Source organism: Clupea harengus, chromosome 20, assembly GCF_900700415.2.
Source record: "Clupea harengus chromosome 20, Ch_v2.0.2, whole genome shotgun sequence".
Lineage (NCBI taxonomy): Eukaryota > Metazoa > Chordata > Actinopteri > Clupeiformes > Clupeidae > Clupea > Clupea harengus.
The window spans coordinates 6,887,070-6,910,993 of record NC_045171.1 but is presented as its reverse complement, the minus strand read 5'-3'; the positions used below and the strand labels follow the sequence as shown (position 1 = coordinate 6,910,993).

Here is a 23,924-nt window from a genome sequence, read left to right as displayed (position 1 = left end):
TATTATAAATATATATTTTTTTCCCTTAACCAAAACGTTATTACGTCACAATTGAGCAGTATGAATTCATCACAGGAAGACGTCATATAATTCCTAAAGGTTATCAGCATCAAAGTGATAATTAGTTTGAAAGTTGTCTACAGCGTTTGGATGGCTATGTGATTTTGAGTATAATTATTATTTGACAAAAGAAGCCGATTTTCACTGGTATGTCTGTCATCAAGAATATAAATCCAAATTCAGAAATATTTGAATTCGTATGCAAAAGAAACGTTCTAACTGACAAGTTTATTATGCATTTGTCCGCTCGTCTTTTTTCAGCTTTTCCTGGACTACGTTTTTTCCAACAAGGGAAATTGACGTATTCTTCAACTGGACGAAGGTTCAGTCTACTAAGGTGTGTAATCATGAACTCACTGCTAACAAAAAGCGAAACAAGGAATTTTGATTATTGATTACAAGCAGAGCTAATTTTGACCATAATGTAAAATGTCTATTTATATGTTTGTAAGGGGACTATGGAAAAGGAGAGTGCTCCTTCTTCCGTGGGGTGCAGCATGGTAGGTTCTCTTATGGTTTTGATCGCTAAGAGCAACCTTTCTTAATTTATGTATTAGCATGAAATTGAAGTTTTTTTATATATATCTGTGAAGTTGTTGTCCACTACTTTCATTATGAGAGATAGAGATTGATAACATAATGCTAAAAATGAGAACATAAAAATGCTGGGAGCATAGAAGCCAACATTTACTGGACACAATTTAGAAACACACATGTTGAACAGACACATGAGATGGGACATTACACTGCTGACCTGATATCAAGAGATCACTGAAAATATATATTTTGAATTCAGACAGGGAAAAAAAAGACCTTAATCATGATATGCCAAGACTGCCTTATAATGCCTTAAATGGTTTTTAATCTGGGTGGGAAAATATCTATTTCATATTTAGGCAATGTCCCTATAAAACAGTAACGCTCATTATTTGAGGTTTTCTTTGGTTCAGAAGCTGATTCAGACACTGGCAGAGTTGGGCAACTGCTCTTATGAGAGCCAAACGGAGAGTGTCCTCAGGGAGAGCCTGGCTGCTCTTCTGGAGCTCATCTTTGAGAAGGAGATGGAGCAGAGGAAGCTCAGAGAGAAACAGGAGGCTGGGCTGGAGAGGCTCTGGATCTTGATGTCGGAGCTGAGGAAGGACCATGAGCACCAAATGAAGTCACTGAGGGCAGAGCTGCAAAGGCAGCCTGCACCATTCGATGAGGTAAAAAAATTGCTTTCTGTGGTCAAAATCAGAGGTCCAATGTGTCTTAAAGCCTCAAAGTTGACCGTTTAATACTCATGGCAGATTTGACATATTACTCCTCATTCCTCCGCAGTGAAAGTAACGAGTAATGAGTAAGTAATGAGAAACAACAGAAAAAGAATAATAGGAAATATTCGTTATTTTGTTATGCTATCTTACTGACACACACATTAATGACACATTATATTGTCACTGGCTGTTTTCCAACTATGGTACTTTTTGGCATTGTCTATGCTTGTATGTGACATCAGGCAGCATGCCATTGATATGTTTGAAATAAAGTAAAACCATATTTACCCTGTGTTCTCAGAAGCAGAAGTATGCTCATGCAGCAAACAAGACTGAGAATCAATACACATGGCAGAGTTTCCGCACAAGAACAACAACGAAACTAAGAACTGATAACAAAAGCAGTGAGAAGGCAGTGGAAAACCAAGCAGAGAAAGTCACTCAACACCGGGTAATAAGAAACTATAGCAAGCCACAGGATTGGTCCGCCATTCCTTTGCATGACAAAGATCAAACTAAAGAAATGACTATTAGGACAAACATTCAGAATAGGACAGAGATGGAAAGAATGGCAAGAGAAGATGGAGATGACAAAAAGGCAAATAAAGAGATGCAGTTGAAGAGGAAAGAGGAGAAGAAGCTCTTCAATCTTTTTTGAGAACAGAGAAAAACAACACCTGAAACATCAGGAGAAGAGGAGGAAAGATGAGAAGAAGAAGGAGAAAAAGTTCCTTGAGGAGAGGTTCAAAGAAGAGGCAGCTAGACTCCAACACACACTCAAAGAGGAGAAGATGAGACTGGAGGCGAAGAGATGGGAGGAAGGCCAAATGAAATGTACACATGAGCGACAGGAGTCGCAGATACACAAAAGGAAAATTGTCACTGTTAAAAAGCCATGTTTTATTTGGAAGCTCTTTGGGAAAAACAAAACGCAGTTGGGAGAGAAAAAAGGAACTGTGTGAGGAGGAAACCAAAGAGGCTGTCATTGTTGAAAGAGTTTGTAACCAGAGGATCTGTAGCAGCACAGGCTGGTGAATATGTGGTATAGTGAGCAGAGAATGAAGGTAATATCCAATGTCTTCCACAGGGGGCATCAGTGACACAATGTCTTCAACCTAAACTTTAGGTCCTAAAGGATTTTGCCACAACCTGTTCAACCGAATCTACGCTTTTCCCCATTATGTCATCTCCACTTGTATGACTAAAATAGCGGTCTCCATTAAGGTCTCACCACTGGCCACTCCTGACCCAGTCCTCTTGTGCCTTCTGTCCCACCCTCCAACCCTACTGTCTTCATCATCCACACTCTACACTGGACCCTCCTGTCTTCATCATCCTCACTCTACACTGGACCATCCTGTCTTCATCATCCTCACTCTACACTGGACCCTCCTCTGTTTCCTCCTCAACATCCCAACAAAGCAGCCAGCCAGAGGCAGATGGGCTCCCTCTATGAAGTCAGGTTCTGCTCAAGATTTCTTCCTGTAAGGAGAGAGGTTTTCCTGGCCACAGGCTTACTGTTTTTTTACCAAATAAAATTGTACATTTCAGAAGCTATATTTTAACATTTGTCTTTTTGATAAAGAAAGGATTTATGCCAATCCTCTGTTGTCATGAATGTTTTAAAAATGTAGTGTTATAGACATGCAAATAAAATCTTGTTCTTCACTGTGCTCTAAGTCACAAAAAAGTCAGAGCAAACAAGAGGACTTGCAGTGGTCCTTGCACTTAAATGTTCAGGTACTGTTGAACTCAGTCTTCTATTTTCCTTCAGTTGTGTCTGACTGTTTGGAAATAGCACAGTGCCACCGGTGGACAAGGAAAGTATTGCATGAAGAAGAGGAGGTGGGTAACCCTAGTGTAGTTACTTTGATCATCTAGAGTGGAGAAGTAGAGTAGAAGATCAGTGAAGGAGTGAATAATGTCTCAGGTCTGTGTACCTCCATTTCAACACATCTTGCATGACACATCAACACAGCTGAAAAAAATTCCAAACTGGAGTTGCTGGGTCGCAGCGGTTTGTAAAACTATTGAGATTGAAGTGCTGTCTGTTTGACTTTTCACTATTATGAAGGCACATGTTTTTCTTTTAACACACTAGACTTATTTAAAAATTAAAATTGTAAGGACCTTCATCAGTATGTGGGATTGGAGATTATTGGTGGGTGTCAGTAGACAACGTCATGTTCCACAATTAATTGTTGTGACTTCTATGAGAGCAGACATGGTGTATTGTTGTATTGTAAGTGTAAGTGCATTGTTTACTTTATTGAGTAAAGAATTCCCTTTGAAGATGCGATTGAGGAAGCATTTGAAAGGAAGAAGCTAAAGTTTGCAGAGCTGGTAGCGGAACCAAGGCAACGAGGTTGAGAAGCACACAAAAGACCAGTGGAGATGGGTGTTAGAGGCTTTGTAGCTAAATCAACCAAAACACTTCTGTTGGATTTTGGTTTTCGAGGAAGGTCACTCAAAGGAGCGTTAAAGGAGTTGTCTGAGGATGCTGAAAAAGTGAGCCAGTGGTTGTAACTGAGACACGCACAGACTACTTGAGTTCGCGAATTAACCTGAACTAAAACTGAGATACGCGAAATCTTATCGAGGTCTATCTTGAGGTGTATCTGTTGTTCTCTGGTAGTGCCATGTATTCTAACCTATCATGAGTATGGAGTGGGTGGCTCTGGGATGCCAGACACCACCGTTAAGCCTTCTGGAGGCGCTGTGGGCCTAATTCAACGAAACACTGATGAAGGAAGGTATCTGCTTGAAAACTCCAGTGAAATGCTCACAAAGGCAGATGTGTTGATGTTGTTGTATCCTGCTGCTCAAGTTCTATGGTTGGGCAATCATGTTGTTGTGTTTAGCACTTGTGGGCTACAGACATGTATGTTGTTCTATGAAGGAGAGCCTTTAGGGATCCTGAATGTGGCTGTTGTGGCTGTCTCCAGTTGTGTGTTGTTGTTGTGTCTATGGTTGGGCAGTTGTTACGTTTGTTAGGTTGGCTATAAGTACTTGCATCTGAAAGTGAGAGGTTTGGCCACTGTGAGAAGTCCCTAACCAATAGCACAAGGAATTTAACATCTTTTCCTGTGTAGAACTCAAATGATATTAAGTTATGTCTGACAGAGCTGACAAACAGTACTAAACATCATGTCACTAGTTTCTAATTGGCTATAGTTTCATTATGAATGGCTAGTTTCTGAAAGAAAAACTTGATTTTAATCAATCAAAAGGGGTTAAAGTAGTTCTCTGTGTTCCAGTTCTGTAAAGCACAACATCAATTAGAGCACTCTCCTGAATCTGATTTCCTCCCAGTTACTTATTAGGGTGTGCAGGTAAGTAAGTAAGTAAGTAAGTAAGTGTTCCATAAAACATACCATTGGACTCAATTTCAACACCTCTTGCATGACATCTGGATATATTACCCAATGCCTTGGGGATGTGACTGGATTGTCATCAGCACATATTCCCCAGTATTTGGGCCTCAAGGTTTTCTTTTTTCTTTCCTGGTATTACAACCCTGAAAGCCATAGCATTCTTTGAAATCTATGTCTGGTCAATACTCCTTCTCTGTCTTCTGCTTCTACATGAATACTACTGATTCATGACGATGTGTGTGGAAATTCTAAAATCATGAATTGTGCAAAGCACTTTGGGATTTTTTGTTGCTGAACAATTACCAGAAAAAAGGTAAGGACTAATGTGACAAAGCTGTGGCAGGTGCTTTGATCAGTGTACCTGATAAAGCGACATGTAGGTGCATGTCAAGACAAGAAAGTCACTGAATCATAGAAAGATCTAGAAACTTAAAGATACAGATACACTTTTGGTCAAATTCAGCAACTTGCTCCTCACGGTCCTCTAGCTGTCTGTTCAGGGCGTGCCCTCAAAATAATTATGATGTTCTTATAGTCTTGGCCCTGCAAATACGAAACAATCAGTGCCTCGGACCAAGCCATAAACAATTCTAGCCAATCAACATATTGCCTTGGGAGCACGGAAGGGAGGGGTGTGATGTAGAAATATGAAACTATGACTTGAATCAAGTATGAATGCATTAATCAACTGCCTTGTATTAATTATTACCTTGTATGAATCATGTGCTTATGTAAGCAGGAACATGACTTTTCTGTGTTCCTGTGTGTGTGTAACTTCGGTTATTAGGTGCCACTTAGTCTGCATATGTGTAAGAGCATGTTTGGACATGAGGTGATAAGAAGGTTCGAACTGTGCTTCTTACGACCCTATGTTAAACCGACATCCTTGCAAGACAGGAAGCATAGTAAGATGACCTCGGACGTCAGAGACCCACCACCTAGTTATCCCCGCTGACAAATTGTTTTGGCATCAGAGAACGCTAACTTCTATCTACATAAACCTTGCGTGATGTGTTTAATTTTGCTTCTCTCTCGTCTGCTGCAGTCTGGGAGTGAGCCCGGGCTCCCTCTCTCTCCGACCTGCCAGGACGTAGGTAAGCCCGACAGGCTTGTTGTTGTTTAATAAATATACTCATATGCAACTCCGGAGTCCTGAGGTAACTTGAGTGGATTTTCACCCAACAGGGTGTGATTTGATTGGCTGTTGAGGTAAAATATCATCAACCTCTTGCCAGAATCACAGACTTTTAATGCTTAACATTAGCAATAATAAATATGTGTACTAATTTGTATTGTAAAAGGGTAAATCCACGGCCGCAACCTCCCCGCCCCATCCTATTGTATGAACATAAAGATAAAAGGTGCGGTACAGTAACAAGTCAGCAAGCATCTCTGAGAGATTTGTGAGTAAATTAACTATTTCTATGTCAGTCACAATAGATGTACAGACAAGGTTTAGTTGGAGGCCTGCCAAAGAGAAAGCCTTTTTTATGCATGTCAATTGGATTTACCAGTGTTATATTCCAGTGTACATAATCTCCATCACCGTTTAGTTCACACATCCACCTCACCCTCCTACTACACTTCTTTGCGTAGTCTCAGCAGGTTGCGCTATGGCCATGCCCACCGAAGGACCATCAGACGTATACATTTGCTTAGTCACTGAAGGCGCAGTCTTTGATTCTAATTCCATATACTTTTTGTCAAAGTGATTTCTTTAGCTCTCCACTCAGGGTTTGCACTAAGAAAACCTAACTTTGGTGTTTTTACACTGTCATGGCTCTGAAATGGGAAACAAACATAGTGGCTTGGACTGAGCCATAAACAATCCCAGCCAATCAACACGGTGCTTCAGGAGCATGGAAGGGAGAGGTGTAACATGATTGGCTGTTGAGAGTTTGTCCTCTGATGAATGAGTCATTACAGCATGGGAAGCAAATGAACCCAGACTTCAAATGTGAATGTGGTATGTGGACCAAGATATAGAGGATATTCCTCTGTACTGCTAAATATTTGAAGCAAATATGATTTGCAGGCTTTTCATATAAATGGGCATAGGCTACAGCATGTGCTGTTGTGTATAGGCAGTTGGTTTTTACAGGCATTTTTTCTTTCTTCTTCTTCTTTTAAATTAAAGCTCAGAACACGTAACCTTTGACCCTACTAACTGATGTTAGGAGAAGGAAAAGTTAGGAGTTTCAAATCAACTACAACAACTATGATATGTTAAATTTGTTTAAATTAAATGATATGTGAATTTGTCTCACCTTTAAAACCACCACAGTAGTATGAGTATGGCAGCAGTTTGAACAGCGTATAATCATAATAATCGCATTATGTAATAGCATTTTCGTATTATTATTATTATAGGTCTATGGGCCTACTACCTAACACTTGAGGAATATTTAAAAATATTGACAGCAATATTATTTAAGGAACAAAAAAAATGTATAAACCGTCACCTTCTGATCTCACTACTGTATTGATATTGAAATATTAAATCTTTTGTATATAACTGTTTCCCTCGTTTCATCAATTTTCTTACATGAATACGTTAGCCTACTGTAGGCTTCCAATTTCAAAATAGCTCGTGTTTTACTAGATGCATACTTTGAATGATTTTGCACTAGAGTCAATTTGTACTTTGGGCGTTTGCAGCATCTTTATGCAGTAAACGTCATTTCCTCAATAGGCAAGTGAGCACAAGCCTGGTGAGGGCGACAGCTGCTCGCGTGGAGGCCGACTTTACTATATATGGGCAAAGCCAAGCATACCGAGAGCGGCGTTTGCTTCCGTGTTTGTGGGATTAGGAGAGTCTAGACCCAGCGGTGACAGGGACTCGAGGATAGGGGAGGCTCACTGTTCCATTCATTCGAGGAAATTACGACACAACTCGCCAACATGGCATACGAATTGAGTAAGTCCCGTTAAATTATTGTTTGTATCTCCCATATCCAGCTTTCATGCAACACTGGAGAAGCCTTTGTGTGCGTGCTAACGTCTTGACAGGTTTTGATCAACTCGCCTGTAGACTCCAATTCAGCTAGCTAGCTAGCTTCAGCGGGTGGAAACCTCGCCCATATCAGTCACAGGTTTATCTAAATGTGGTCGACCGAAAAACATTTTCAGTACAAAGCAAACTAAGTATATCGTTACTCATGACCATGCATGGATGTGCATTGAGAACAGAGCTTGGTTCTTGAGTTAAACACTGTGGGTTTAAAAAGTAACATTACTGTAGTCGCCATTCCGATTGATGCGGAAATGTGGAGACACATTGTTATGATATGAGGGTGAGTTTGCAGTCGGATGCGATGGTTGATGTCAGATGTCTGATAGGAATGGACAGTTTAGCGCAGTTATTATATTGATGTGAATACACGGGTGTTGGCATAATGTAATGTCCCATAAGAGAGGTCGAGAAAGAAATATTGTCCCTGCATTTCCTCATTGAACAAGTAAGTGTAACGCTAGCTTCATTAAGCAGCTACAGTGTCACTATCCCAATGGCAGCTGCGTTGGCTATGAGTTTGTAGCTAGCCAGCCAGTGTAACGTGTGGAGGTAGCGTGATTAGACGCTTATTGTGATGACTTCAGACGGTAGCAGTTCTTTTCCTTAGCGGCATTAGCTTCACAGCCTGTTTTCCGAGTTCAGTTAATCACAGTCCTTGAAGACATGCCGAATTGTCTGCTTGCGTCCCTGGTTTTTGGCACTTGCTCTTTGGAAAACTGGGCCAGTGCTCAACTACCTGAATGTGAACGTTACATCATGCACCTTTTGTTTACAATCTCTTAATTTGGCTTCCCAGTGGCCTCTATGTCTGTCAGTTACTACTACGTTACTTCTAGTTTGTGTCCACGTTGGTCTGCTAACAGAAGAATGAATACAGGCCGATTGCTGAGCTTTTATTCCACCCTGTGCACACAGAACATGTCTTCGCCAGCCTCCCGCAGATGGAGAGGGGAGTCGCCAAAATCATCGGTGGAGATCCCAAAGGCAACAATTTCTTGTACACCAACGGGAAGAGCGTCATCATCAGAAATATCGATGTAATGATGCCCACCTTTTAAATATCACGTCATGTCATCCGTTCTTATGGGTCACTGAATACATTAAGATGCCTCAAATAGTTTGTTGTTTTGTCACAGCACTGTATTGGTACAACAGTGATCCAATGTCCTATAATACTTTAACTTATAAAGAAATTCAATTTCAGTACATTTTAAATCCTGTAACAATTTCTCATCATTTTGCTTGACCTTGCTTTTGTGACAGAACCCTGCCATTGCTGATATCTACACGGAACATCCCCATCAAGTAATTGTAGCCAAGTATTCTCCCAGTGGCTTCTACATTGCATCTGGAGGTGTGTTCTGTGTATCCTCTTTGTCATTCGAAGATATTGGTTTGCATGCTTTTGATGTGTGATGACTAGTAAATAACACATGATTCCTGTTTTTGCTAGTAAAATAAGTATTTCTCAAAGTAAGCTACCAGTACTAATAATTAGAGGACAGAAATGTATGTAATGGTGAACAACAACAACAAAAGAAAAATATCAAGTGGAGACTTTGGTGCTTCAATGTCTGTGAAGTTAACTGTGATGGAACACGGATTGGTAAAAAACTGCATGCGTTCACAGACGTTTCGGGTAAGATTAGAATCTGGGACACCACCCAGAAGGAGCACCTGCTGAAGTATGAGTACCAACCCTTCGGAGGCAAAATCAAGGACATCGCCTGGACGGAGGACAGCAAGAGAATTGCTGTGGTGGGAGAAGGCAGAGAGAAGTGAGTCCAATTTAGATGATCATCATTTTGAAGAGGTTCTCTTGTGTGGAGGCTGCAGCTGAATCAGGATTTGAGGAATTCCCACAGAAAGAATACACTTAGTATTGATTGTATCTAAGACAAATACTGATGCAATTACTTGTGCTTTGAAAAGACTCGTACTTCCTCAGTGGAAGTGATCTGACTGTAACAATGCTTCTGCTTTTGTGCGTGTGTGTGTTGACAGGTTCGGGGCTGTGTTTCTGTGGGACACTGGCTCCTCTGTGGGAGAAATAGTTGGCCACAGCAAGATCATCAACACAGTGGATATTAAACAAACTCGCCCTTATCGCTTGGCCACTGGCGGAGATGACAGTTGCTGCGCCTATTTCGAGGGTCCACCATTCAAGTTCAAGTTCACTATGAGCGTGAGTGCTTTCTCAGCATAGAGACAGGAAGTGTTTGCGGTTGGTCTTGTGTCGTGTCCTGTCAGCTTTCTGCAGGGAATCTTGCGAGAGTTGTGGATCTGACAGGAATCTGGAAGTCAAAGCGGAAAATGTTTTGTTGGCTGAGGACTGAATATGTGTTTTTGTGGCTCAGATTTGTGTGGTGCCGGATAAGAAGCTGGAGTGATCAAAATGACTGAATACAGAGAGTGATTAAAATGCATCAGGCAGTCACTGTCCCTTATTTCATGAAAGAAAAATTGTGACTGCCTGCTAGACAGAAATGGCTTCATGTTGTGCATGTTGTTCTTGTCTCCCTCATGCCCATTATGTAACTGCCTAATGATACAATAGCCTCTATGTATGGCAGTATATCTACAGTACAATCCCAGTGCAGTACTTCACAGTAGGGCCTTGGCTCTCCAAAATCTTTAACGTTCTGGAATGCTGGCTTTGCCTGAACTTGTTTGTTATACAGAAGCCCAAGACAACTAAAAGTGTATTTGATTTACTGACACAGACTTGACGGAGAATTGTGAGCTTAGATGCTACATATGTAAGAATTCATTTTCTTGCATACAGATGTTTCTCAAACCTGAACATAACTTGAATTAACTACCTCTTTTCCTATGATGTGACAACCATCAGCTTCTTTATATGTAGCATGTGGTTGCAACGAGAAGTGTGCAGTGTTTCTTTATATGTAGCATGTGGTTGGAACGAGAAGTGTGCAGTGTTTCTTTATATGTAGCGTGTGGTTGGAACGAGGAGTGTGCATTGTTTGTTGCATTTTGCCGTCTCGGATGTCTTGCAAGCATTTGTTGTCATTTCAAATTTGTCACTATACAAATTGCATTTTTACATTAAGCCCTGATGATAGTAACGAATAGAGGCTAATGTTGATCATCATCACTGCAGCTGGCAGTGTCTCATCTATCACCTCTCTTGCACATTGTCCCCATGGCTTGGTTGTCATCTATGGTGGCATGTCTGAATGCATTCAAAGCTATCCTGATGCTTTTGATTTAAACCATTCTCACTTATCCACCCTGGCCTTGACTTGGCTTGTTGTAAGCAAAGTGTCCAGAAAGTGATTCCTGGCTGCCTTATGCAAGCACTGTGAGGCTTTTCTTGTTGTGTTTTATGGTCAGGATCTGTGTTGGAAAGCAACAGGCAGTCTTTCATTTTAATGCCATGATCTGAGGTTGGAGAGTTACTCTGCCCATTATGAGGTATATCCTATGCAGTCAGACAGGAAGTCAAAAAGCATTCCAGTTCATTCTCCCAAAGTCTGGAATATTATCTTGGTGGTTTTTGTGCCTCTGTATGACTTGTGTCCATTTTCCACTCAAGGAAAGTGTTATCTGTAAGCAGAATTACAGTAGCCATTACAGTGAATTACAGTTTCAGTTTAAGAACTAGGCCGCAAGACCCGTGGGAAGCTTGTGAACTGGGTGGATTTCAGCCTCTCCATGGGAATCTAATTTATTTTCTTTATCACTTCATCCCTGCAGGACCACAGTCGGTTCGTCAACTGTGTACGCTTCTCTCCAGACGGGAACCGCTTTGTCTCAGCGGGGGCTGATGGCGTGGTGAGTGGAGCACTGAGGCCATTGGCCAGACTCTCTTTGGTCTGCATGTGAGATGACTCCAGTGTTTTGAGAACAGTGTGAAGAAAAAGCTATGTATATATTTTTTTTGTGTGTATTTTGTAAGTGTAAGTGCATTTTTATTATTTTATAGTAAACATCACACAAGTCAAGGAAAAAAAAAAAACTATCCGATAAACAGAGTTAACCCCAAGGTCCCCCTTTCCACCACCCCCACCCCACAACGCACACACACACTCACACACACACACTCACACACTCACTCACCTGATCAGATCTACCAGACTGGTGATGAAGCATGTAAATGCTTTTTGTCCAAGTAGGAAATACAAGGGAGCCAGATTCTTTCAAATTCTCTTAACCTATCCTTTAAAAGATATCAGATCTTCTGAGGTGCAGTATATGTGTGGCTCACTAAGCCACAGCTTAGATGATGGGGCCGCTACCTTTTTCCAAAACATGAGTGAGTGTTTTTCCTGAGTGTTAAGTAAGGAAAATGTATAGTCCACTGGTCAGTTTTGGAAAACAAATTCCAACAGGACCCCGACATGCACCGTTTCTGACGCCAATATAATATTTTTCAGGTGTTGTGTGGCTACCAATTATTTGCTGACTTCTAATTACAGTGAATTCCAATTATGTTAAGTGAACAGACTACTTGTGGAATGATATGAAATATGTGAATCAGAGGCACAAAACCCTGTTGCCACTGGCAGTGGTCATTCATTTTTTTTTAGCAGCGGTCCGTATGAAGAAAGATCAGACCTCCACACATTGGGGTGGCCCATTCAAATTATTGGGAAATTCTGCAGCACTCTGAGCAGTAACCTTATAATAACCAGCCCCCAGCTGCCAATAGCTGTTCTGAAAAGATATGAGCATTTCCGAGAAGTTAAAATGAATAATTTGGTTACTGACCATTTTATCTTGTGTTTTATAGGAAGTGTATCTGATTTAACTGAAGTTTGTGTGTCGTTTCAGATCATTATCTATGATGGCAAGACCGGTGAGAAAATCGGTACCGTGGGAGGGGAAAAAGCTCATGAAGGTGGAATCTATGCTGTAAGAACACTTGTCATATTATGTAGACACAGGAACCAGTTATCTATTCTGATTAAAATACTGAGTTTGTGTCATTTTCTAGTATCGTATCTGTACATGTCAAGAGGCTTATTTCTGTTTTTGTGTTGTGTTTTGTGTTTGCGTGTGGAATGTTCTAAAAAAAACAGAGAGCACAGATATGCTGAACTCTGAGGAAGTAGCTGGAGCCATAGTGGTGGGGGAGACATGCCGATGTTTAATTGCAGCTTCCTCTCTGTGTGTACAGCTAGATTTGGTCTAAACTACTGTAATTGACTTGGACTGGGTGGGCTGGATGGGCTGGATGTTTTGATAAAAGGCAGACCGTGTACATAGCAATGTATTTGTCAACATGCAGCAGTTCTGTAGGAATTGCTCCAGGGATGCTTCCTGTTCTGGAAGAAACCGAACGAATATGACTGGTAGCTGAACAATAACTGGAAGCAATGATTATCATTTGTACCAGTCTAAGCCACTGTATAATTCTCAAAGCAGAGAACTCGAGTGTCTCTAAACATTTGTAACAACGTGGCAAGACACATTTGGCCCCATGAGACCAGGCCGAGGCTCTACCAATGCTGCTACTGATAATGTTGATTAATATTCAATAGAATTACCATCACATTTACTGTGGTCATTGCTTAGACATAATCAGTAATCTGACTTTTCAAACCAATTCAGTGCTTTGCAATGTGACTTGAAATGTAGAGCACCATAAGCACCAATCCAGGTCCAGTCCATGTCTTTTGGTTATGAAGTGACAGTCAACGTTGGCCTCACGGGACCACAGAAGTGTGATGAGAATTGTAATCATATACTTCTATTGATGGTGATGATTGATGATGATATTGATTTGTAATGGTAGTTGTCACCTTGTCACCGCAGGTAAGCTGGAGCCCAGACAGTTCCCAGCTGATCTCGGCCTCCGGGGACAAGACGGTGAAGCTGTGGGACGTGGGCAGCAACACGGCGGTCACCACCTTCAACATGGGCGCCGACGTCATGGACCAGCAGCTGGGCTGCCTGTGGCAGAAGGACCACCTGCTCAGCATCTCCCTGTCGGGCTACATCAACTATCTGGACAAGAACAACCCGGACCGCCCACTCCGCACCGTCAAGGTTGGCTGTCATTCTGCTTCTTGCTTAGTTGTTTGTTGTAAAGTGGTATTTGTTAGCCGTCTAAGAACAGATAACCATTACCTTAAAGGGTCTCAGGTAATTCTGTACTTCTCTAGTGATGATTGTCTGGGATGTTGAGGATTATATACAGTATAGTATCTGGTCTTAGGGCTGGGATGTTGAGGATTATATACAGTATAGTATCTGGTCTTAGGGCTGGGATGTTGAGGATTATATACAGTATAGTATCTGGTCTTAGGGCTGGGATGTTGTTTGTTGGCCTTTAACCCAACTTCTTCTTGCACTGTGAGGATCATTTTGCTGTCTCTTTCCATATTTGTCGTAACTTTGTCAACTGTTTCAACTTTTTCTGGAAATATGTATAATATATATATATATATATATATATATATATTACATATTTGTATTTAAATTCTGTTTTACAGGGACACAGCAAATCAATTCAGTCTTTAACGGTTCACAAAAGTGAGGGGAGGAACTACATCTATTCTGGAAGCCATGATGGCCATATCAATATCCTTGCAGTGAATTGAGTGATCATTACAGTCTAAAAAGTTACCAGTTACAGTACATGTATACATATCACACATTCACATTAGGTATATGGTTACTGAGCAGGATCAGATACTTGTATACAGATACACATATGTTTTATGCTTTATTTTTATCAGTGTATAGTTCAACATGGACCAGCAGTGGTTAATTAGATATTCTTACTTATGATGTTTGTCAGGTACAATCTGAACTGCAGCCTTTTTTTGTATGACATGAATCAAACTATTCTCTAGTTGGTTGTTGCTCTTAACCCTCGGAATGCACATTACTGGGATGCAGAAACCGGGGAGAATGATGACTTTTTGGGTAAAGGGCACACCAACTCCGTAGCCAAGATGGCCGTGAACGATTCCAATCAACTCGTTACCTGCAGCATGGACGACACGGTTCGCTACATTGACGTGACCAAAAAGGAGTACAGGTGTGTGTTGGGTAATGTTCCTTTTATGACGGGGTTCAATGAAATGATTCTTCAACACCATCCCTGGAGCTAATGTGGTTGACAACTGTCTTTCAGTGCCTCTGATCTCGTGAAGATGGACGTCCAGCCTAAATGTGTGTCTGTGTCCTCGGGTGGACTTGCCTTGGCAGTTTGCATTGATCAGGTACGAAATATTTGTGGAAAGCCTTATTTGTTTTTCCTGCATTTAAATGTTCTGCCACACTCCGACTACTGAATTAAATGTATTTAGCCTACTTAAAGTTGCAGGCCTTTTCGTATACCGAGCAGCTCTATGTACATTTGAAGAACCAACCTTAAGAGAGTTTGACCCCCCCCCCCCCCCCCCCCCCCCCCCAAAAAAACGTTCTGTACTTCCTGACACATTTATAGCGGTAGCAGGATATTTTGGTAGGTGTCTGGCGCTGGCTCAGATGTGCTCATTAATCCTGGGCATTCCCATGCTCCTCTGTGCCTCTGGCAGCTGGTGCTGATGAAGGACAAGAGGAAAGTCTTCACGCTGGACAACCTGGGCTACGAGCCGGAGGCGGGCGCTCTCCACCCCGGAGGCGGGACTGCCGCAGTGGGCGGAGCTGTAAGACATCCAGTTTCTCTTGGCTTTGTAGCTTTATTCAGGCGTCCGTGGCCTGTTCCTCAGTTGAATCTCTGTCAACTTAACGCCAGGTTGAAACATCTTTAGTTTGCTTGTTAAGTTTCGTATTGTTTCTTTGTAATGTTCCTTTTAATGAATCTAATGAAGCGTTTTTAGAGGACTTACACATTACTTAGTTCTAGGATGGGTTTTGTATTTAGGTGTTGAAAGAGCTCCAAAATCAGTAAAGCATTGTCAGTTCTGACTTCCCATTTCAAGTTTATTGTCTTACAGTGGAATTCCTTAAATTCGTTCCCTTCTGTAATTTTTCTCTCTCTGCCCCACAGGATGGAAAGATACGTTTATACTCCATTCAGGGAAGCACTCTCAAAGACGATGGAAAGATACTTGAGGCAAAGGGGCCAGTGACGGACATGGCCTACTCTAACGATGGAGCCTTCCTGGCTGTGTCGGATGAGAAGAAAGTCATCACAGTCTTCACCGTGGCGGACGATTATGCGGTGAGTGTGTTTGGCTATTTTTTTTTTTACTCCCTTCCAATGGATTCAAAGTAATGATTTTTGAGTGAGACCTCAAAGTCAATTAAGATCAGGCCATTTAGATTTATTTTCTTGGTTTTGTGCTGTAGGTGAAAAACGATTTCTACGGGCATCATGCCAAGGTTGTATGCCTGGCGTGGTCGCCTGACAACGAGCGTTTTGCTAGTGGTGGCATGGACATGATGGTGTATGTGTGGACAGTCAATGATGCAGACAAGAGAGTGAAGATCCCAGGTAAGCACACACACACACAACCCAACACACCAACATATGTACAGTAGCTGGGGTTCCCCCCCTTGCCTATTTAAATCCCTCCTGGGTAATTGTATCCAGGAAAATATTCTGGCATTTGCAGCAGTGGCAGGATACTGTGACACTGTTGAACCCCACGTTGGCCTGGTGTTGGGTTCCACACTGGGGATTTCCTTTCAGGATTCAGTTTACAGTAGTCCCCTTAATCCGTTACACCTAAAGCGTTGCTTTAGCTTGTGGCTGCTGCGGTCTAAAGTAATGCATAAGTGCTGCTGCATAATTACTGTAATGGCATAGATGGTAATATGCTGAAATTAGTGTTGGGGAGTTATGCCATATTGACATTTGTATCTTTTTGTTGTTTTGTTTTGTGGTATTTGTTATTTCTCTAGACTCTCACCGGTTGCACCATGTCAGTGGGATAGCCTGGCTGGATGAGCACACGATAGTCACCACCTCCCATGATGCCAGCGTCAAGCAGTGGACTTTAAAAAACTGACCATTTCAGAGCACTCCGGATCATCAGGGACTAGGACTACTGTAGAAGACATACCCCTATCTCCTCTGTCTTGTTCTTTCCTCCTTTCCCTCCCTCTTTCTCTCGCTCTCTCTCTCTGGTAATGCCTTTTTTCTTTTCTGGTGTCTGTTGTCACCAGGACCCTGATTTCTCACTGTCTGTCATGGTAAGGGAAAAGCTCATAGATTACGAGACAACACCACCCACAGTCTTTTTCCTCTATAAAGTGTACTTGGTCACTTATTTGCACACACAAAAAAAAGAAAGAAAGCAGATGCAAAAAGTCTATGAAATTAAACACTTAACATCCTCTGAGCTTTCCATGTTTTAAAAAAAGCCTAGACCGATAAAACGAAACTTCTTGAGCTCAACATTCCAGAGGCACCAGCCTTATGCCTGTTTCAGTGGAAATGCTTATTTGTTCACTCATGTTGCCAGCTATGATCAGTGGTCAGGATCGTGTGGAGTGGGACTATTGTTGCCTCTTGTTTGTCTGGCAGACAGACCATGTTTGCGCCACTCAGAATCCCCATTTAAATAAATAATATCATGATGGAAGTTACGGGGAGCAATAATAGGAAATAAAGTGAACAGAAATGACATGTTTTCAAGTCTTCAATCGAAATGCTGTGTGTTTGGAACTCCCATGCAATTTATTTGGACTCATTATGTGTCACTTTTTTTAGTTTTTTTTTCTTTTTCTTTGGTTTTGTTGTGATTTCTCAACCTATTCCAGTTGGTGGATGTAATTCATAATATAATTAATAATAAAAATGAACACTTTTTATGCAGCCTTTACTGAGTCATATCCACCTGCTGCTTGACCAATTACCATTCATTGTCAGTTTGTCATTAATGTGCTTTCTTCTGAACATATTGAACTTTTTTTTCTTCGTCTTTACACCGATGCCATTGGTAAACACCACTAGCTCTTTTGCTTGGCCTTTTCACTTGTATTCTGTTTGGATCTTGGTGTCTAGGGGCCAAATTGTGCACGTCGCAGAACTGGAAAAGTACATGGAAGTAAACTGTGGTTTGTTTTTAATTTCTCATGAATAATTAACACTGAATTAATTCTCCCTGGGATGATGACCGGCTTGGAAGTTGAACTGAAATTTGAACACTTGAAATAGTTCGGTTGTACTATATATTATAATTAGAATTATGCCCTTAATGACCATGATGGCCAGAGTGAGCAAATCTTCACATGTAGTTCTATAGTGTAGTCACTTGTCAGCCAGACCACCAAGATAAACCAGATGGGAGCTATCTAGTGAATTCAACGTACTGTAGTTGTATTAAACAGACTAAAAATGTATGCAAAGTGTATCATACAATGAATTGTGTTAAAAGATAAAGTAGAGGCGTTCACAACCTTTTTCTTGGCAGCAAGTGCTATCTAAAGTCCAGAATAAAACCTATATAGCCTGTTAATCAGGGGCCTCATATGAACCACCTCAGACATTCAACAGTCGGGAGTTAATTAATTTCCATGCATCAGTAATACCATATGCAACGTAGTCAATTGTGCCCCTTCCCAATTACACCGTTAGCCAAACCTGCCTGAAAACAGTTTGATCTGGCAGTCTGGTGTCATGTGTGACGCACATCATTAATTGGTTAAAACTCCAGGTTGTCTGCAACAACTGCTGTCTGTTCAATCTTGCGCTTCTAGTTGGATCAGTAGTGGTGCGAAGAAAAATAAATGCAATATCACATAGCTCATAGCCTATAAACTCACCACTTAATTCACATGATAGCCTAGCGTTAACTGCCATTAAAAAACATGACTCACGAGACTAAAACCATATAGACTTTCTTTTGCCGCCCTTTCAACATGTTAACGCTATAGAGGCCCTTTCCCACTAGTGGGGACATTTTTTCATGTTGTTAAACAGTTGTCTATTTTTCTAATTCAGCTAGAAGAGCCATAGGCAACCTTTGCGTAGGCTATCCATTTATTTTTCAGTATTCGCCTGCCAGCAAAACAGCATGTCAGTGGTGTCAAAATATCCCCGGCTTTTGCTGTTTGGCTTATGCTATTTCGTTCCTCCCTACCTGTAACTCTTAACACAACGACTCCAACGAGGAATGCTCGTGATAAGGATACGTTTTCTCAGAACTGGCGCCAGGAGATAATGATGGTATGTATGTTTACAGACTTCTTTTGTGCAACTGCGACTTAATTGAAACAAAATTAAAACTGCAACCGAAAAGAGAAGACAAGACCATTCCATCTCACTGTTCTGTGAATGATAATATGCAGTGGGGCGCGGTGAATCCACCATGAACAGAAATGCTTTGAAAAGTTAAAGCAAACTAACAGGACATTTTGCTACCATAGTGAAACATTGTTTAGCGTAATATAACCATTATATAGGGATCATAATTCACAAAGTATAAATACAAAGTTTAAAGACTTCTGCCTGGGTTCCAGTGTGAGAGGTAAATTCGTTGCATCCTTTTAATTTTACTGGCAAATGTTTTCACTATATCGGGTGAAGATGCTTCAGCAAAAGTTGGAACTGAGGCAATAATTTGTGTTCACCAATGAGTAGTTCGTTATGTTCGCTCAATTCGGTGTTACACTCTAAAGAATCACCCCTTTCTTGGGTTTGTCATGGAAGCATAGTTAAAAATAAACCACGAACCAGAAAAGAGAAGTCGAAAAAAAAAACACCGGTATTTATTCTTTAATATATACACGTAGCCTGTCGTTGTCTATGGCTTGTTTACAATGAGGACACGAAATGTGGAGTCTTTCACATTGTTCTGAATTGTTGTTCTGGGTGTTCTGAATGAGTGGACATAGGCCTACCCGCGCACTTTTCCCTGTCAATTTGATTGGAATCTTCCTAAATGCGCCTCATGTGATGGTGAAAAAGCAGTCAAATAAGTAAACCACTCGGTTTGAGTTAAAGAGATTCCCGAGGTCTCTAGTCATTCATGGACAGAGAAGGCCACGTTCCTGGGTGAGTGCTATTCAACCAATTGACATTTCTTTGTGCAATGTAACACATGCCCAAACTGTTATCTTGGTACATAGGTTTGATGGCTCTTTAGAGTAATTTGATATGTAAGTAACATATTAGTATATATGTTCTACACTTTCTGTCAATCACTTGGAATGGCAGGGTGCTCAGTCACTAGTCTGTGTTGAAGTGTGTTGTCAGGGTATGCCTATGGGTCTAAACTAAGTGTCAATCATTTTGAATGGCAGGGTGCTCAGTCACTCTAGTCTGTGTTGAGGTTTGTTGTCAGGATATGCCTATGGGTCTACACTAAGTGTCAATCATTTTGAATGGCAGGATACTCAGTCACTGTAGTCTGTGTTGAGATGTCTTGTCAGGGAATGGCTAGTGTAGGAAGGGCTGGTGTAGGAAGTGCTTTTTTTGGAGAAGATTTGTGCTATTACTATGCATACAACTGAAGCTGCTGTGTGTTGTCATTTAATAACAATGAGCTTGTTTTGAAACAGGCTATGTGAAAATCTTTAAATTATCTGTTTGCTCACACAGCTGCATGGATAACTACTCTATGGCACGTCTCATTGCCTGCAGGTGAAAAGTCAAAAACATCTTATCAGCACAAGTTTCAAGACCTTCCTGGACTGATGTGAACTGTACATTTGTGGAGGAATAGCTTCTTCAGATGCAATCATTGCTCTGCTTGTAAACATGTTAGATAATCATGTATGCATTAAGCCTTTTAGTACATATTTCTGGAATACTGAAACATTAACACTGGAAGTTATAACGAGACATTACAAAAGTCACTATTGAACATTTGTAAAGTTGAAAGTGTCAACCTATTATATGAGAAGCTGTACACATATGTTTAGTATTTGGATGTGGCACATACTTGCATGTATCGCAGTGGTCAGCCGGCTGGATGTCAATAGAAGTGTCCATATCTTGAGTAAATAACCCTGAGATAGTAATGTGATATGAGGGATGAGGCTGAGGGATGCACTCTTTATTTACTCTATGTATAATACTTTATGTATTACTATGTGTTTCCTGATAAGCATTTGCGCTGATATCAGCAGCCTGGTTGCGTTTTGAAGCCCTTCAAATCCAGGCTGGTGGGGGGCTGCTAAAGGATGTCCGTACTTGAGCACTTTGTCCTAGAGTCTGTCTAAGGGCCATATCATTGTAAAAAAGTGCATGTTGACTTCAAGGTTTACAGCTTCACAGTGCATGTGTCATGAAGGGTGTGTACGCCGGAGGTCTGCTTAATTGGACACAAGAGGATAGTTCTTCTTTCTTCAAGGGCACAGGTTATCTCTCTCCGGAGAGTAGCCAAATATTCCTCAAACAGACCACGTACTTTCACTGTCAAAGTGTATACGGTGAAGTTGCATTATGCTATTGTACTCGTTGTATGCGTATTTACATTTCAAACACAAATGCCATGAAAGTCTCATTGATCAAGATTCTCTTCCTGGTCAAGTAGATCATTGGTCACTAATTCAAAGTGTTGGATGATGGATGAAGTTTTTTCTTAAGTAAATAACAGGGAAAGGAACATTTCTTCTTCTTTTTCTCGTTTTTTCTCACTTTCTCACATACACTCCTGCATTCCAGATCAAAGTATTTGGGGAAGAAAAGAAAGAAAGAGGATTAAGGAGATCAACTTGCCAGGAATTTTCCTCAAGGTTTATCAAGAGGTCAGCTTCACTGTGGAGGTAAAAACCCATTGTGTACTAATAAGTATTTAGAGATAAAACCTAATGTGGGGTGTACTAGATAGGCTGGTATCCTGTGCTTCCCACACAGTGTGTACCTGATGTGTGTATTTGATGTTGATGACAGTTGATGACTGTGAAACAAATGTTCAATATTTCAATGTTCCATGTTTTCATGTTTTCATGTTTAATGTTATTCTGGTTGAAACATTTGCTTAACTTTGCATGAGTTTGGACACAGGGATAGTGAGTGTGTGGTGTGTGTGAGTGTGTGTACACGTGTGTCGGTGGTGCAGCCCTTCTGTCCACAGTTGCGCCATTTTTATGTGTTAATCATTAATTGGAGGGCACTTTTGAAACCCATATAAGGGCTACTTCTGTTGCTGGTTCATTTCCTGAATTAAGACAACTTGAAGGATCTCAGTTGAGGTAAGTGTGTGGAGAACCTGGTTGCTTGACTGCCCTGGCGTTGGGAGCTGCCTCAGGGTGTATTAAACACGGTGCTCAATGGTGGTCGGTGGATTTGTTTGTTTGACCTGAATTGAGCCGAAGTCCAAGCTGAAGCATGAGCTAATATTTGGTAGCATTCAGTTGTGTCTCCCACTGACAGTATTTTGTGCTGTGGGCTACAGCGTATGTATGTATGTATGTATGTATGTATGTATGTATGTATGTATGTGCATATGTATGTCCAGTTTGGTGGTGCATGCTATATGTTCCAGTAAAGCACAGTTCTGATCCTTCGTTTCTTCTACTTTTTGTGAGCCAGAGCTATTCATCTCCCTGTTGCTGTCCATATGACCATAAAGCTAGTAAGAGTGTGTCTGGTCCTGAGTGTGTGAAGTCAGTGTATTTAGCATATCTAACTTTAACTTAGACTTGCATACCTCGTACTACTAGAAAGCTATAATGGACAGGTGCCACTGGCATTTACTTCTAATAATTTCTGCATATGTTTGTGTGCATCAGGATGAGACAGATGATTTTTAGCTTGCACTCACTCTGGTGAGATGTATAATTTGAGGAATGAGGTTCATAAAAAAGTAATGTGTGTCCGCTTTGTTAATGAGTGTATCGGGGAAAGCTTGGTGCAGTGCTTGTTTCATTAGAGGCCAATTGTATTGCTCAATACTGTCCTAAAATGGCAAACATCATGGTCCAAGTGTGATTATGTAATGCAGAAGGCTAGTCTATGCAATCAAATGTATCACATTCACCTCAATCATTAATGATACAATAGCAGATAATGTCATAATCAGTACAGTGTATATATATATAGTATACAAACAAACAAACAACACACATGCTTGTTTAAGGGCCAGACAAGACTGAGCAGTTATAGAGGCTGTAAAGTGTAATTGTTTGAGAGAGTAAGTTTGAACAGGCCACAACCCCCAGAGCTTGATGTGGAGGAGAAATAAAAGGCTTGCTGACAACTGAGTCAGCCGTTTTGTAGAAGTGCAGCACCCTGTGATTCATAGCAGGGTGCTGTGCTATTAGGGGGAACTGAGATTTCAACAGTCGCTGTAATGACTCAGAGTACTGTGCCTTAGTGGACTTGGCTATGCCCTGGTGAGTCTTTCAACTTATATTCTGATGACCGTACTTCTAGCTCACTTCTACTGTAAACTTTCTAAAGCACTTTTGTCAGGTTGTTTGAAACTGAGCATCACCCTGCTTTTCATTTTACAGGTTCTGAAGCTTAACTTCAGATAGAACTGTCTGTCAAATGAGTAAATGTAAGTGTAGATTGTGACCTGTTAGGGACGGCGGTGCCTCTCCAGCCCTTGTGCTGCCTGACGTTTCAATTACAGCTCAGTTTTTTGCTGGGATTATTGTCTGCAAAGTCATAATTAGGAAGAGCTTGTCTGTCAGTTGTGTGCTCAGCAGACTGTGAGGGGTGGCTAATCCCCCTACACTCATCCATGCCACCCCTAACACTCAAGCCAATCCCCTTGAGGGCATGTCCTCGCTGAATGCAGTCGGATGCCTTGAGAACGCTAAGCTGCCAAAACATCTGGCTCTGCACTTGAATATAAAAAAAAGCAGGGGAAAAAAAGTCAAATATCAGTAACATATATCTAAAAAGAAAGCCTCTGATGATACATAGCTGTATGCTCATGTGAACTCAACTGGATTGGACTCTAGCGCACGCTTGAATTTTGGCCACAAGATGGTGCTGTCGTGCTTTATCGTTATCAGATGCACAGTTAATTGAAGTGGTTTCAGGGATGATCTCATAGTGATGGTATTTTATAGAGTGTCTGTCTACAGATCATAGCTTCTTGTCATGGCCCTGTGTGAGTGACTATCAGCTGGGCGTTACTGGGGCAGGTTTGCATTATATGAAAGACAGAAGCAACTAAGAGCAGTCCATACATAGAGGCATGAATGTATTGTATGTATGTATGTATTGACACTCTTTAGAACAAACTATACCACCTGGGGAATGTTGGAGACACACACATCTCTGCAGATGTTCAGTCTTAGTGTCAAAATAATCAAAACAGTGGAAGTTAATCTTGTCGCTCTGCTGCTGATTGTGTTGTGGGCGTGTATTGTTTTCATGCTCATGATAAGCTATGG

The 23,924-nt window shown here is 41.2% G+C and overlaps 1 protein-coding gene and 1 long non-coding RNA gene across 2 annotated transcripts; both read left to right on the top strand.

Moving 5' to 3' along the window:
• Positions 1-319: 319 nt before the first annotated feature.
• LOC116217995 lies at positions 320-1,086 on the top strand. The gene is made up of 3 exons (XR_006151435.1): positions 320-397; positions 513-560; positions 1,011-1,086. It is a non-coding gene; the product is annotated as an uncharacterized LOC116217995 (long non-coding RNA).
• A 6,298-nt stretch (positions 1,087-7,384) lies between these two features.
• wdr1 (WD repeat domain 1) lies at positions 7,385-17,442 on the top strand. Its single transcript, XM_012841551.3, has 15 exons — positions 7,385-7,607; positions 8,619-8,740; positions 8,967-9,057; positions 9,334-9,481; positions 9,708-9,888; positions 11,421-11,498; positions 12,498-12,578; positions 13,482-13,715; positions 14,162-14,249; positions 14,556-14,712; positions 14,809-14,896; positions 15,215-15,325; positions 15,670-15,843; positions 15,972-16,116; positions 16,527-17,442. Exons 1-15 carry the CDS (start codon positions 7,592-7,594, stop codon positions 16,631-16,633), a joined length of 1,821 nt encoding a protein of 606 aa, XP_012697005.2. The 5' UTR covers positions 7,385-7,591; the 3' UTR covers positions 16,634-17,442.
• Positions 17,443-23,924: the final 6,482 nt, after the last annotated feature.